At 42.4% G+C, this 14,856-nt stretch overlaps 1 protein-coding gene across 6 annotated transcripts in view; it reads left to right on the top strand.

The window, feature by feature from the left end:
• The first annotated feature begins 500 nt into the window (after positions 1–500).
• SLC4A7 (solute carrier family 4 member 7) overlaps positions 501–14,856 on the top strand; it is a 102,563-nt gene continuing 88,207 nt past the window's right edge. For all 6 annotated transcript variants that reach the window (XM_074900565.1, XM_074900562.1, XM_074900559.1 and 3 more), the window contains exon 1: positions 501–685. In XM_074900565.1, coding sequence (XP_074756666.1) covers positions 638–685 — 48 coding nt within the window. In that variant the 5' untranslated portion in view covers positions 501–637. The remainder of the gene's footprint in view (positions 686–14,856) is intronic.

Raw genomic sequence — 14,856 nt, 5'->3', positions numbered from 1 at the left:
AAAAAAAATCAGCCGGAGGCAGGCACCTGGCATGGAAAATTTCAGTTTGCGTGGTGAAAGCTTGGCAGGAGTTACCAGCGGGTGAGCCGGGGGTGCTGTGCGCGGCAAGCCTCGAGCACCTGTAGCCACCGGCAGCGCCGCCGCTCGCCAGCCCCGCCGACCCGAGGCCCGCGCCTGGCCGTCGGGCGCTGCCCGCCGCGGCACCGGGCGGCCCGGCCGCGGGAGGGCGGCGGGAGCGGCCCCTCCGCCACGCGGCTCCGCGTGGGACCGCGCTCGGCGCCGCCGCCCCCTCCCGCGCCCCGCCCCTCCCCGCCCCGCCTCGCCCCTCCCCGCCGCGCCAGCCCTCGGGGGGCCGCGGCGGGGCGGGGGCGCGGACGCGCCAGGCGCTGCGCTGCCTCCCATTGGCCGGCGGCGCCGCCGGTCGCGCGCGGGGGGCGGGGGGCAGCGGGCGCGCCGGGGCGGTGTGGGCTCAGCCCTCGGCGCGGCGGAGCAGTCGCGGCCGCCCCGTCCTGAGGGCGCCAGCGCCGCCCGCCTCCGCCAGACAGGCAGCCGGCCGCGCAGCTCCGGGCCCGGCTTCAGCTCGCCGTCCGCCTCCCCGTTCCGCCTCCTTCTGCCGGGCGATCTCGGCGGGGCCGCGATGGAAGAGGAGCGGGCGGGCGAGCAGATGAGACCGTTGCTCACCACGGTAACGCGGGGGTGGGGTGGGGTGCGGGCGCACAAAGGGCCGCCGCGGGGGCAGTCCCGCTCCCCTTTTGTCGGGGGCTCGGACCCTCCTCCGGTTCCCCACCCATCGGCGGCACCGGCGGGACTCGGGAGCGGCGCCGCGGGTACCCGCGCGCCCGGAGCTCCCCGGCCCCTCTCGCCGCCCGCCCCCATCCCCTCCCCTCCCCGCTCCCTGCGCGGCGGGCGGGGGGCGGCGGAGCAGGAGCCTTTGTTCCGCCGCCGGCTCCGGGCGCCGCCGCGGCGTGCGCTCGGCGGCTGCCCCGATCCCCCCCCCCCCCGTTTCCTTTGTGAGATCCCCCCGCGGGGCTTGCGGCGGTGGGCGGCGCGGCCGCCCCTGGCCTCGCCTTTCTCCCTGCCCGCGGCCCCGCTCGCTGACGAGTTCCTGGGCGAGGGAGAAGTGCGCACACATGGCAAGCGGCGAGCTTCCCCTTGTCCTCGTGTTGCACGGCCGCGCAGTCGGGTCAGGTGGTGGAGACGCTGCCCCGGCGGAATTCTAGTCTGGGGGCCGGGGGGGCGGTGCGGGAGTGTTGGTGCGGGCAGATGGACAAAACGACAGAGCTTGGGTTCGTTTCCTTCCCGGGCCGGTGGCTAAGTAAAGCAGACATGTGTTGCCTTACTTCCTGTGCTACTGAAAAATACATGTGGTTCCACAGTTGTAATTTCCCCTCCCTTCTGATGACTCAAAGTCTGGATTTTGTTAATGAGCCTCTGAGCTCTTACTCTGATATTCTGCTTCAAGGCCTCTTCCAAGAAGGTGTCGCACAGCGACTTGTTTTCAGTGCCTGAGGAGGAGGGATGCGTAGTTTGTAACACGAAGAATGCTGTGACAGACACAGAAATAACACTGAAAACATGTGGGTTCTCATCATCTTTCCGCTACTCTTCAGGGAGAGACTTGAGTAACATTGGATAAAATTGGCAAGCTAATGAAGTGCTAGCTTCCTTTGACATCAGTATGTTTAGTGTGTCTTTCCTTTGTTATAACAGGAGCCTTGATAACTTAGTGGTTCAGAGGTCCATGGATTTTGCAAATTCCTTGGATTATTACAATTTTTCTATGTTGGGTTGAGTAATTAATGTATGTGCTCACCTCTAAAGGTTTTGTAGATCTGTTCTAGACCGCTTCTCCATCTTCTTGTCTGTGCCCCCAAAAGCCACATTGCCAATTCGTGTTAGCTTGTTCAAGATAAATCCTTGGTAAGGACAGACTGCTTGGTTGGTTAATTAATGTTAAAACTACCTTGTTTCTCTGTAGGAGGTATCTCCTCTTGGCTGTCAGGAGAATACTCCCATCTAGTCAATACCCGCTAGGCTGTATGAAGCAAGTTGCAAAAGCTTTGGGCTTTTGTATGGGTCTGCGTGTATGGGGTTAAAATGGAAGATGCTAATGGTTACCCTCAGGTGAATCCAAATGCAAAGAGGATTGCAGAAAGTCAGTGTGCCCTGAGCACTTTTGTCAGGCTCAGCGGGAGTCATTTAGGTTTGTTGTAACAGAAATGAACTAGGGGCTTTTGGGACAGACGCTTAAGTACTAAGTACCCTACTGTATGCAGGGTCGGTTTTGATGTAGGTGTTTTGAACAGAGGTGCTTAGTGGAGTGGTTCGAGTTGGTTTCCTCGCAACAGCAACGCCTAGTCAGGAGCCTGACGTTGGTGTCAAAAGTGTATTTGGGAGGTAACTGCAGCTGAGACAAAACTGAACTAGTTAGAAAAGTGAGAGAGCAGAAGGATTGGTGAGAACTAGAAAAAAGGAATTTCCAGGGAAAACTCCTGAAGTGGCTTAAAGAAAAGACAGGACATGCTGTTCTTTGAGCAATTGCATAGTATAGCAGTGTTGGATTTGTTGTGGTTTTTGTATGCAAGAGGTATAATTTTATGTACACAAAAGCCACTTAATCCAAAATACAAGTGTTTTTGACAGTACAGTTTGACTTAATTTTTCTAATCCTGTGCATCTGGTAGCACAAGCCACCTTCCTGCTAGCAGAGCTTGCTGAAACTGCTTACACGTGCATAGCTTCTTCAGAAATAAACATCTTGGTAAGATGAAAGGACTTTGCAGAAAGTGTGAAACAAGTCTGAGAGCTTAAGTGCTGCGGCTTAAAAATACAGAAGCATGATCAAACAAATAACTCCCTAAACACTTCCTTTTCTTCCTTCCTCCAATATTGTTAATGTTGATTCTGTGTTTATGTAGTATTAGATAAGTAATAATTAAGCTCTCGTGCTTCTTGTATGGAGGAGCACCTCTGTCAGTCACACGCACCCCACCCCACCCCCCCGATTTATTTAATCAAAAGTATAAAATACTCTTTGACCTCGCTTGTTTTGTATTTTAGGTTCAGTATTAAAGAAGAGAATCGTCAAGTGTTTAAGACATCTGTAGTTTGAGGAGACTGCTCGGTGACAATGGGTGTGTGAAAGTCGAAAGGTAGAAGTGAAACAAATGCCTGATATAGCTAGTACAGCCAGAGAGCAACTGATGATCAGATCTGGGATGAGTAGAGAGTACAATAGGAAAAAAGATGTGTAGCTGCATAAATCCATGTTTCTTTCATACCTTATTTACTGTAATCTGTTCTGCCTCTCATCTTAGAAAAGATATGTTATCATTGGAAAAGGGTCGCTGAGGGGGAACAATATATGGATTAGTTCCTAGATGAGAAATGATTGAACAGGCTAAGAGATGATGGGACAGTGATATGGTAAGGCTCTATAAAACTCCTGTGGAGAGAGCAGGCAAAGATGGAAGAGGAGGCACACAATTAAATCAGGTTCAGAACAAATAAAAAAAGAGGTGTTCTTCACTCCGTGTAGGAAATTCACAAATATACTTGCTATACAGTGTATACACAAGAAGTTTTTGTGGACTTAAGGGGAGATTGGACAAGCATTGGAAGACAGATGTTGAGATTAGTAAATGGATGAGCAACAGCCTCAGGAAGTCTGAGTTGAAAATAGCTGGAGCTTGTGAGAGTGTAAGAGTTGTTGTATGCTTGTATTGTTTTCCTCTTCCCTCAACAGCTACTTATGGTCATTCTTTTTTAGTTTGTTTAAATAGGAGTGGAGCAAGTTAGTATGTTGCTTTCTATACAGTGGTGAGTTTGACAGTTACAGCGATGGTATTAAAATGCTTGATACTGCGTACCAGTGATCCTGGTTCTAGCTTCTAGCTTTTGTCATGGTGTTCGTTATCAGATCATTGGTGGGTTTCTTTGAGACAGCTGCAAGTAGCATTTAAAGGAAGGTATACTGCAGTTCTGTCTCTAGGTATTTTGCAGATATAATTTTCAAAATACTTTGTTATCTTAAAAAAAAAAAAGTAGATGGAAACTTTTTTTTAGCATCTGATACTACTGCATGTATATCGTAAAATGTTCATGACGTTGTAGACTGTGCAGTATGATGAAGTAATGGGTTTGTATTTCTTTGTGTTTTCTTTTTCTTTCAATGAAAAAAATCTGGTTTTATCACTATTCTACTGTAGATGATGGTTGAACTGAAAGTGGCTCTGGCTGGAGAAAGGCATATTTCCAGGCTTCTCCATCTGGCTTTCCTAATCAAAGCATTAAAGTAATGTGGTCTGCCATATCTCAGTGAAGAGGACATTAGTGTCCCTGTGCTTTTTTTGGAGTGGCTATGTCATTGGCTACTGATTTTATTTTTTTAACAGCTGTCCATCCACGTTATCAGGCGGGTTTTAAACTTTCCCATTCAACAGTGGTTGTGTTTCAGTGACAGCTTTGGACTTTCACTTCAGGTTTCATTTTGAAGACTTTTTCAGATACAACTCACTTCACCAACACACATCATTGTCTCAATAGGGCCTGTCCATTCCTTCATACTGATGCGTCTTTTTAATGCAGCAAAGTAGTGTCTGGTACTCCAGCTTCTCAAATCCATAACAAAACCAGTGGAGGTTTGTAGGAGTATGGAGTAACATTGTTAGAGACACTTGAAATAAAAAAAATTACACAAATTGTTGAAAAGTAATTAACTGTAAGAATCTGCTGGTAGTTACAACTTCAACAGTTTAACAAGCTAAAATACAAAGTGCTTTTTCTTTTCAAGAAAAATCTGAAATGTAACTAGAGTTTCATGAATGGATTTCAAGGGAGAACTTGGTATTTAGTGGCAGCTAGACTGGAATACGTGGTTTCTGAACTAAGCTTGGGTCCAGTTACTGCATTGCAGGTAGCTTGGTAACTTTGTCTCGCTATGTGGTACTTCTCTTAGGTGGTTATTGAAACAGTTCCTTTAAAACATGTTCTGAGTCTTGATTCGCTTTGGTGGTACTTTATATGTAAGAATGTAAGTAGCATCAGTACAGTAAAACAAAGTTTTACAGGATTGACCACTTACTATCTTTCCGTGTATCTTGGATGACTTACTGTTTTAGAAATTAGACAGTGGAAAGTGTTCTTTTCTGTGATAATTGGCCTTCTTATTTGACATGCGGCTTTTGTGATGCTAAGTCAAATGACAGGTCTCTGAAGAATACTATGCTGGTACATACACATTTTTTTCCTGTCAGCATAGTAAGCTCGGACCAGTGTTTTCCCTTTATGGTTGAACAAGGGTAACTGAGGGTATGTTTGTACTGCATAACTGAGGACTGTGCAGGAAACATTCCTCCCCCACAAGTTCATGGCATCTGGCTGAACACATGCTCTCCACAAGTTAAAGCAATACAGTTACGCTGGTGTGGCAGTGCCCTGGGTAAATAGCCCTGATGAGAAAGGATTTTACTAGCTTGACAGACTTGAATCTATACTTTTGAGAGACAATCTGCTTTTCTGTATTGAGCTGTTTGGGTACGGTGCATACCTCATACAACTTGCACCATGCAGTGGGCTAAGCAATGTCTCTGGTGACCTCTGGATTTAAGTATGGTAAGCTGCTATTAAGTGTATGTGCTGGCAGTCTTTTTGAGTTCTTAAAAAGTTACTATGGCCATCAAAAACTTGATGTGTTACTTGAGAATTTTCATTAGGGTTCACTATAGTAGTTGCTGTTCAAAATGAGCTGTAGGGTGTACTGCTTTGAGTAGTTCTTGCCTTATATCCATGTGATGGATCTGCTTCTGTATGTGACTTCTGACATGTCACTGTGATTGTTCTTGGCTTTTGAATATTGATATCCTTTACACAAGGATATCTGTTACACAAGGTCTTTAGTGGCCCTGAAGTAGTACTTAATAAATCGAACTGCTCTCTAACTAATGAGTGATAAAATGTAGCGTATGACTTGAATATACTTGAACTTAGCTAGCAAAGGTCTCCAAAGAATACTGTCATGTTTTTGGTATAGTACATTCTGGAATTATAAAGGTTAGGGACATTTCAGATTTTTTTGCTAAAATGAAGATATCTGCCTAGATAATGTTTTGAAATAGTGATATGAATAGTGAGATTCAAATCAGGTTTTGGTAATAAGCAGGTGGAGAAGAGCATCACAAACTATCTACTTAACCCTGTAGATCAGTAAATGTCAGAATGCAAAAATTAGACTATTGATTATTCTACAGATGATCTTACAATGTTCTTAAATATGTATTTCTAAATTTACATTTGCACAATTAGCAGTAGGTGAAAATGTTACATTACTTTAAATGGCAAATGTTGTGCTTTTTAAAAAAAGTCAGTCCTGACATCTCAGAGACTCCTTTTTGTGTTCCTGAGAATAAACATCAGTTATGCAAGCATCCTAAATCTACCTTGCCTGCATATCTCAGTAGTTATTAGAAGGGATCATCTGTCTAACAGTCTGTGTTTGGCACCCTCTGAGCTCCTTGTTTCACTGGGAGTTAAATTTGCTGCAATAGAGAGAGCACGTCATGACAAAGGAAATGTGTATTTTAACCAGTAGATGGAGCTATTTTAGTTACATATCAGCGTGTCTATCGATGTTTTTGCAAACTTTGTTTCTTAGAGTCTTTTCATTTTGTCTTTAGAGTATAGCTCATATATATATTTTAAAATTTCTTTATCTACAGAGAAGACTAAATGTTTTATTCTTCCAATAGCAATGCCAGGATTGTACAGTAGGAAGGCTATTCTGTTTTCATAAATGTGTAAAAAAGAGTGAATGGTTGTGCTTTCTGGGAATTACAGTTATCTCTGTAGATTGTCCAGAGTCACGTGAGTAGAGCTCTACAGCCCTTGTACACCTTCTGTTGCCTGAAGTAATGTTGTGGAATATTGATCTGTAGTCTGTGTCTGACAATTGGGATGCGCTTGTTACCTTCTGCCCCAGAAAGGCTGTTAGTTTGAACTGAGATTTTGGTTTTCCTACTTCAGTGCCTTAAACTAAATTGACTCAAAGCTATGTAATGGAATGGTTGTTCTATTTGGGTATACTGGCACAAGTTGTTTTATGTCAGCAATGCTGGAGGGCTTCCTAACCTTGAAACACCCCTGCCTTATTAATTCTAGTGAGTCCCATTTTAGCAGAAGTATTTGCAGTGCTGTACTTGCTGTATCGTCTTGTGTACCTCTTCAGCATCTACTTTTCTAAAAGGTATATTTATGTTTTTCTTAAAGTTTGACTCTTTGCCCCTGCATTTGTACTTACTAATGTACCCGATAGACCTTCCCTTTTTCCCACCCTTTCACATGTTCGGCACTGAAGATTATTTTTGCTGAACGTAACGTCAACTTGAATTACGACTTTACTCAGATCCTTATTTTGATCTCTGTGGTATTTTGTGAGGTATAGGTTTGTCGTCGTCTTCCCCAGATTCCTGCTGTGAGAGATTTTGACTTTTCTTGTGACTCAGTTTTTGATTTTTTTTTTTTTTTTTTTACTTATACAATCTCATTTGGAAGTTTCAATTTTCTACAAATACAGAATAAGCACAGATATTTTTCATAAGATGTAGTTGTGTTGGAAGGCATCTGGACTTGTTGGCAGTATGGTTAAGACAGTATCCTGAAATACCAAAATATTTTTAAACTTAAAAACAGACTTGATGTTTTCTTTAACTACAAGAGAGTCTTAAGTAGACGTTTCCAGATTGGGCACCTGTTGTCAAGCTGTTGCCTCATTTTAACAGGATTTCTGGAGTCTGCTTCCAAACAAACTGGAGCTTCCTGTGAATGAGGCATGTGGGCAGAGGCTGCAGAGAGGAAGTGGGAATTATGTAGAGCAGCATCCTACATCATCTAATGTATGTTGGAGTTCTACTGTTTGACTTCTACTTTGTTCTCTGTTACTATGCCTTCGACAGTACAGCTATACTACTGAGGATCTGTTAGCTGAGGTTTGCTCTTAGGTTGGGAGAACTGCGGACTTTCATGATTGTTCTTTGGTTATGATGTTTTCACTACAGGGGGCACGTATGTGTGCAGCATGTCTTGAAAAACTGTGCTTCCCTAAGTGAAGATTCCACCCCACCCCCCCAGCTCATTGTTGCACTAGACTGATTCCTCTGCATTTTCCATGACTAATGTCTACTAAATATATGCTGGCTGTGTCTTGACTGGGATCTATTTTGGGATGAAGAAAAAGACGGCTAAGTGACTTTAAATACCTAGGTTATGGCAAGGGTAATGATTCCAATTATTCCTTACTAGAAAAAGCTAAGAATTTGCTTCAACGAAAAGTGCCCCTTCTGAATACCATGACTGTTGCACTAGCAGAGTATAATCAGAAGACTAGATAATCTCTAATCAGGCTGTCTTGTTTGTTTGTCTTTGTTACCAAGAACAGAAAGAGGTTAAAGCAAACCTGTGTTCATAGAGGTGTTGTAATAGAATCTCGAATCTCGTTTGGTGTTCACTTCTGGAATGTGATTGCTTCTCACTGCAAAAAAATCTGTTGCGGTGTCAAGAGATTCAGGCTGCCATATTCTGGATCTCAAAGGTAATACTAAGTGGAAGCATATATGATTTCTTTCTTTTAGACAGGGTTTATGAGTAAGCTAGTAGAGCTAGTAAATCATGTTTATTGCTAACTGACCAGGCTTCAAGTTCACATTTAGAAGGCCCGATTCTTCAGATTTTCTCTTATGTTTGTAAGAAAAGGATGTATAGCAGATGCTAATGTGCACAGCACCTTGTTGTACAAAGACCTGTTTTCTGTTTCTGTTGTATAACTTCAGTTTTCAAGGAAAAAATTAAAATATGTTTTCTCCCCTTTGTACTGCCCTTCACATCCGTTGTTAGTTTCAACTCCAGCATAACTTTGGCTTATCTAACTCCACCCTTGCACGATTAGATAATGTTTGTATATTCTTCTCACCCCTGCTTCTACCTTCCATGCACTCTTTCACATTTGAGCTCAGTCACAGGTTCCCTTTTCTTTCACGATGGTCCATTGTCAGGCCTGCTCAAATTCCTGCACGCAGGAATGGTCCCTCTTGTGCTTTGATGAGGCTGACCTTGAAGATCAGCCAGCTCTCACAGGCTTTCCCTTCATCTTCCACGAGATTCTACCAAGAATATCCCTGAACAACCTGAAATCTGCTCTCCTGAAGTGCCATGTTGTAACTGTATGTACTGGGTCTTGGAGCGTACACTGTACTATTTGTCTTTCTCGCTTCTCTCAGGATTTTAAACTCCACAATTTTATGGTTGCTGCAGCCAAGGCTGCTCTTGATTTCCCCATCTCTGGTTTGTCCTTGTTTGTGAGCAAGGGGTCCAGCAGGGCATCTTTGCTGGTTGGCTCATTGATCACTTGCTCTAAGAAATTGTTTTCAAAAATTGTTAACCTCCTGGAGTGCTTGTACTTGGCTATAACCCTACCAGCAGATACCAATGGTTTTAGGCCCCAATGTGTACTGGGGCCTGCAGTCGTGAGGCAGCTTTCGGATGAAGGCTGCTTCTACTTTCCCTTCTCGATCAAGGAGGCCTGTGTCTCTGGTGTCCATGTGGACAAGCAGCATAGTTGCAGTAGTTTGAGGACTGTATGAGCTTCAGTCTTCCCAAAACATTATTCAGCAAGCAGCAGACCTCCCAGGACCTCCTGCTTATCTTCCCTGTTGTGTGGTATGTTCATCCCTGCCTGCAGCTCTCTCATCTGGCCGCTCAGCACCTCGAAGACAGCACACTGCCCACAGACGAGGCCACAGCTATCAACAGCACCAGGCAGGAGCAGCCGGTGCTCCCTCTGGCCTAACACCTGGATGGTGACATCCTCCCTCCGCAGTTCTCCAAGTTGGGATCTCTGGTGTGTGAGGGACAGTTGCTTCGACTAGTGTTGGAGACTTCACCCTGTAGCATGTTGCACAATCCTGAATAGTGTTTCATCACACTTTTTAGCTTTGTTGTGTGAACTGCTGTTGACATCTGTTAGCTGCCTCTGGCTGAGCCCTGGGAGGCGTGCTGTGCCCGTGTTTATGTTGTTAAACTATTTACCATCTAGTTCTGTTCACAATATAGATTTAAAGCACACATTTATGTGAATGTTTTGTTCTACTTGCAGTTGATTTCTGATAGACATATTACATCAATATTTTAACAACTCCAGTATTGTGAACTTAGTTGTAATGACTGCTCTTTCTGCAAGGCAGTTACTCATTAGTAATAATCATGAATGTTTTTAGTTGGCTGGTGCTGTTGCGTTGGCTGATGATGTTGCATAACTTCTTGGCTTCTTAGCTTCGAGGGACCAAGAACAACAGATTTTCACGTTCATGTTTCACCAGTTCATGTGCATGTAATAATGTACATCTCTTTCCCTTACCTTGAAATACTTAATGAGATATTTATTAGATGCTGTTATATAGAGGGGAGACAATTCTGCAATATTGGAGATGCTTCAGATGAAAAGCCTGAATTTCCTTCTCTTTTTCTCTGTGATACCTGTAAATGTAATTTGTTACAGGTGGAAACGCTGCAGCTTCAGTCTATGTTCTAGGAATTACTTTCTTCACCTCTGTCTCTTACAGGAGGGTTTTAACTGAATAATGCTACTGGTGCTTACTAGTGCTAGAGAAAACTAGGGTATCTTATAGTTGCTCCCTAGGAAGAAGGAATTCTTCTGTGGGTTCTCTAAATTGTGAAGTCAGAGGGCTGATGGCAAGCTTTTTAATTAGCACTCTAAGCAGTAAGGTAGGATTATTGAGACTACTATCAGATTTATTGCCTCTTTGTCTCTATAAAAAAAGCTATTGGAAAGATTGTATTTAAACTACTGCTTGTTTTAGGCTAGTGATTTTTTTTTTTGTGTTTTTTTTTTTTTTTTCCCCCCCTTTGGCCTGTGCAGCACTATTGTGAGGACATACTATTGCATAAGTGCATGCATTTCTTTAACATGTCAGACATACTTCCAGGCAGACTTCTTGTGTGAAAAAGGAAATGAGAAACTTCTTAGTGAATAGCCACAGTTGTGTTACTGTTGGTGGTAAATTCTTTTTGTTTGTCAGATGACTACACCCTACCAGCCATGCATTTTAAAACGGTTTATGTAAAAGGAAAAAGCATCTGATAATTATTATGACTCATTTAAGGAAGTGATAAAACCTGACTAGAAGAGATCCTTCCCTTTTTCAGCTTGATTTTTATTAACGTTGCTGCAGTTGCCTGCCATTGAGAGACAGACACCAGAAAGAAAATTAAGGAGGCAAATACTCTTGCAATTAATATTTGGTTGAATTGCAGATAGTTAGATAATGATAGGATGGAGAGACATGTTTCGGCTTATAAATGAAGTGTGCAAAACCAGTTATTGGGCAGTTTCAATTTTTAGATTGTAAAAAGCAAATTTATTAAAGTTTTTCTAGCTGATTTTTGTGGAAATTATTTTTTGAAAATTGCTGATATATGCCAATCAAAAAAGGAAAAACATTAACAATTTTTTTTTGTTGATGTTGGTATCAGTATTGCCATCCATTACCTGCCTTAACTGCTGTTGCTCTGTAAAATCCTTGCAATTACTTTACATTTTTTAGAAATGTAACCAGAGTTTATTTTCAGCATATTTTGTAAGTACTTTGCTAGATTGACTTTGCTTGCTTTTACTGAAGTATGTAACTGTATATGCTCTGTGCATGGTAAGGATAAATATTCTTGGGTCTTGTTTTATACTTGGGTGCTCTAAGTAGAGCTTTAACTGAGGAAGACCAGATTATTGAGAAGTTGAGAGCATTTTTCTTTAAAGTCAATAGAACAAACATTTATTTTTAAACTAAGCAAAATTATAGATTCAAGTCTTCAGAACAGGGGACCCAAAAAAGATTAAATATCTGATCACTAAGAAAGAGAACAAATTAAACAGGTGTAGGATGCTAGTTTAATTATTTTTTTTTTAATGGAGCAGCTCTTCACCAAATGATTTTGCTTAACATGATTAAAAAACTACTTGTCAAACAAAACATTTTGTTTGACATGATTAAATTATTTAAATTATGGTCCATTTATAGACAAAAGTTCCAATTGTTTATAATGTGTATAGTGCAGATGTGCTTGGTAGGTAGCCTGCTGGCTTATAGTTAAGGAAGATGTCTGTGTTCTATTGAGTGAAGACAAATAGTAGTAGTCTGAGGCTTTTAATTCTTGACCATAAGTTGCCTTTGCTATGAGGAAGACACAAATGAAGGGCAAAATATATAAATAGGGAACTGAAGAAATTTGATATGTCCAAGGCCAAAGAATATTCCTACTGCTTGTATTCTGAGCATTGAATGAACAGAACCTTTTGGAAAGACAGGCAAAGGAGAAAGTTCAGTGTGCTTTTCTCATTGGTGAAGAGGCCAATTTACGGTAACCTGTTTGGTATATGGATTTGCAGCTAATCCTAATACGGCAAATAACTTGGAATATGCTGCTTTGTTAAATAAGGTGACTAATGTATTTCTGTCACATTTAGTGGTTTGTTGTATGACTGGGTATTTAATGTGTTTGCATTTATGGTAGCCCAGGCTGGGTGTCTGACGATTATAAACTTCCGGATCCTGGAGGCAATGTAAAGGTGAGATTTTTCATGTTAAAACAGTAGTTCTCAAACCAGATGTACTTTTCCAGATCATAGTCCACATATGTCAACTCTCTAGCCATGTTTCTTTGGGGAAAGGGTGGGGGAGTAGGTCTACACTTCAAAAACTATATTGTGGATTAATACATTCACAAATAATTAAATTCAGCTTCCTGACAAAAGGCTTATTTTTCTTTGGCCATCCTTGGAAGAAATCTGTAGGGCTTGATGATCACTGGTTAGAATATTAAGTTTCAAGCAGCTAAGGCTGTAGTCTTGTCTGTTGCTGTAAGAGGTTGCTACAGGATACTTTGAGTTGAAATTACCACTGGTGCATATTTTGAATAAAGTCACAAGTGTTTACTTCCAGGTACTGGGGAGGTCTTAGCCAGAAGGTGAACTGGGTGGTAGTGAATGCACCAGGGAACCAGGAAAATGTGTATCTGTCTTCAGAAATATCTTCTAGAGAATGGAGGCAGCATTGCCAAACAGAGGTTTCAGTTTGTTTTAGAGGCTGCAGAGGTGGCAAGAGCTGAGGAGAGACCCAGACAAGGGCAGTACATGTGTCAGAGCTGGGAATGGTGCTGTGGAAGCTGTTAAGAGCTGTTAAGGGGATTGAGGCTGCGCAAGGCAGTGGAGCTGAGTAGTTGTGGAAGTGACAGAAAGGGTGTCTGTATGCGTGCTTGCTTCTAGACAGGTAATATAAGTGTACAACATGCATAAGCTGCTACTTACTCCTAAAGAATATGTATCTCCAAGATGGCATATTGGCTTCTGTGTTGTGACTTGCATTACTGCTATTTGTTGTCGAGCTCAGAGGATCAATTTTAAGTTTGTGGGGGTACATCACAAGCCTGTAAATAGTTTAATGTATTATGGCCACATTATGGTATGGAGAACCTGTTTCTTGCTTCAGTTGTCTCACAGTGTAGAACAGGCTCTTGGGCAAAGACAGAAGAAAATTTCCCTTCCTGTCTTAAGCGTTACTAAAAAAGAATCCAAATTCCATGAACGTATACAATATGCTCTACAATCTAATGGTACCTGAACAATGATTCTTTATTGGTGAACGGATTGTTTAAGATGTACTGAATCCGAATGGAAGAAGGTATGTATTCTTGCAGAAAAGTAAAGGATGGACACAGTTTTAAATTTGAGAACTGGTCTCTTGTAGACCTGTATATCAAAATAACTGTGTTGTGCAAGTCTAATAACAGATAATTGATACAGATATTTTAAGTCCACTAGTATTCCTGAAGTGAAGTATAGATAGGATAGAAAAGAGAAGAATAATCTGGGAGCTGCTTTCAACCTCCTCTTGTTTATATAGGAATCATTAAGATAATGGTCAAAAAAGTGACTTGTGAGAAGTGATGTGGGGCAGAGAGGAGCTTGGTGGTGTCCTGTAGGCTCTGTGGCCAAGGTAATTCTCAAGCATTCCATGGGAAATTAATGTGTAACAGCAACAGAGCTGAGTTTTAGATATGCCTTCACAAGGCTGCTCTTCTACTATTTCCCCTTTTATTTTGGTTTTCAACCTTGTAAAGTATCCAGTGCTTTGTTAGAAGGAGCTTTGCCTGACTCTTATCCTCATCTGTTGATAGATGGCCTCAGAGGAATTGGACTGTGCTCTGTTAAGTGTGAACGGTGAGTCTATATTCCTATGATGTGGAAAGATTTGCGTGGGATGTCTCCTATAAAACGTGTTTTGCGACTCTGAAAAATTGGTGTGCTTTCTCCACATACCTGCAAAGATTGTACTGCAGTGTTGGAGAGAAGTTTCTCTTGGTGGCTCTAGACGAGTGCCTCTTTGTTAAAGTGTGAAAGAGAGCATTTGCAACTCTTCAATACTTCTGTGTTTCATGTGCTGCTGCTTTGTATATAACTAAATACTGAGTTGTTTTTTAGTATAATGTCACCTTTCCTCATGTTTTTGTGCTCGTATCTCTCAACTTTGCATGAATTGCTGTTTTAAGTGAAGTGTGTTCCTTGTTCCTTTTGATGAAGGTAATTTTAAAGTGTGGCTTCAATAACTAGGCAGAGACCCACAGCAGGTTTCCAGTATATTAATTCTAGGCAGGTAGTAATGAAAATTTACCTGTAAATGATGTCCTGGATGTGACGGTGGTTTTTTTTGAAGTTTGGTTCTCCATGCCTTGTTCTGTGTATTACTGAAGAAAGTGCTTCTAAACCCCTTAGGTCCCAAGAAAGCAGCTTTGTTA

This window comes from Athene noctua, chromosome 2 (assembly GCF_965140245.1).
Source record: "Athene noctua chromosome 2, bAthNoc1.hap1.1, whole genome shotgun sequence".
Classification (NCBI taxonomy): Eukaryota; Metazoa; Chordata; class Aves; order Strigiformes; family Strigidae; genus Athene; species Athene noctua.
Note: the sequence above shows the minus strand (reverse complement) of the source record. Positions and strands in the feature narration are given on the sequence as shown.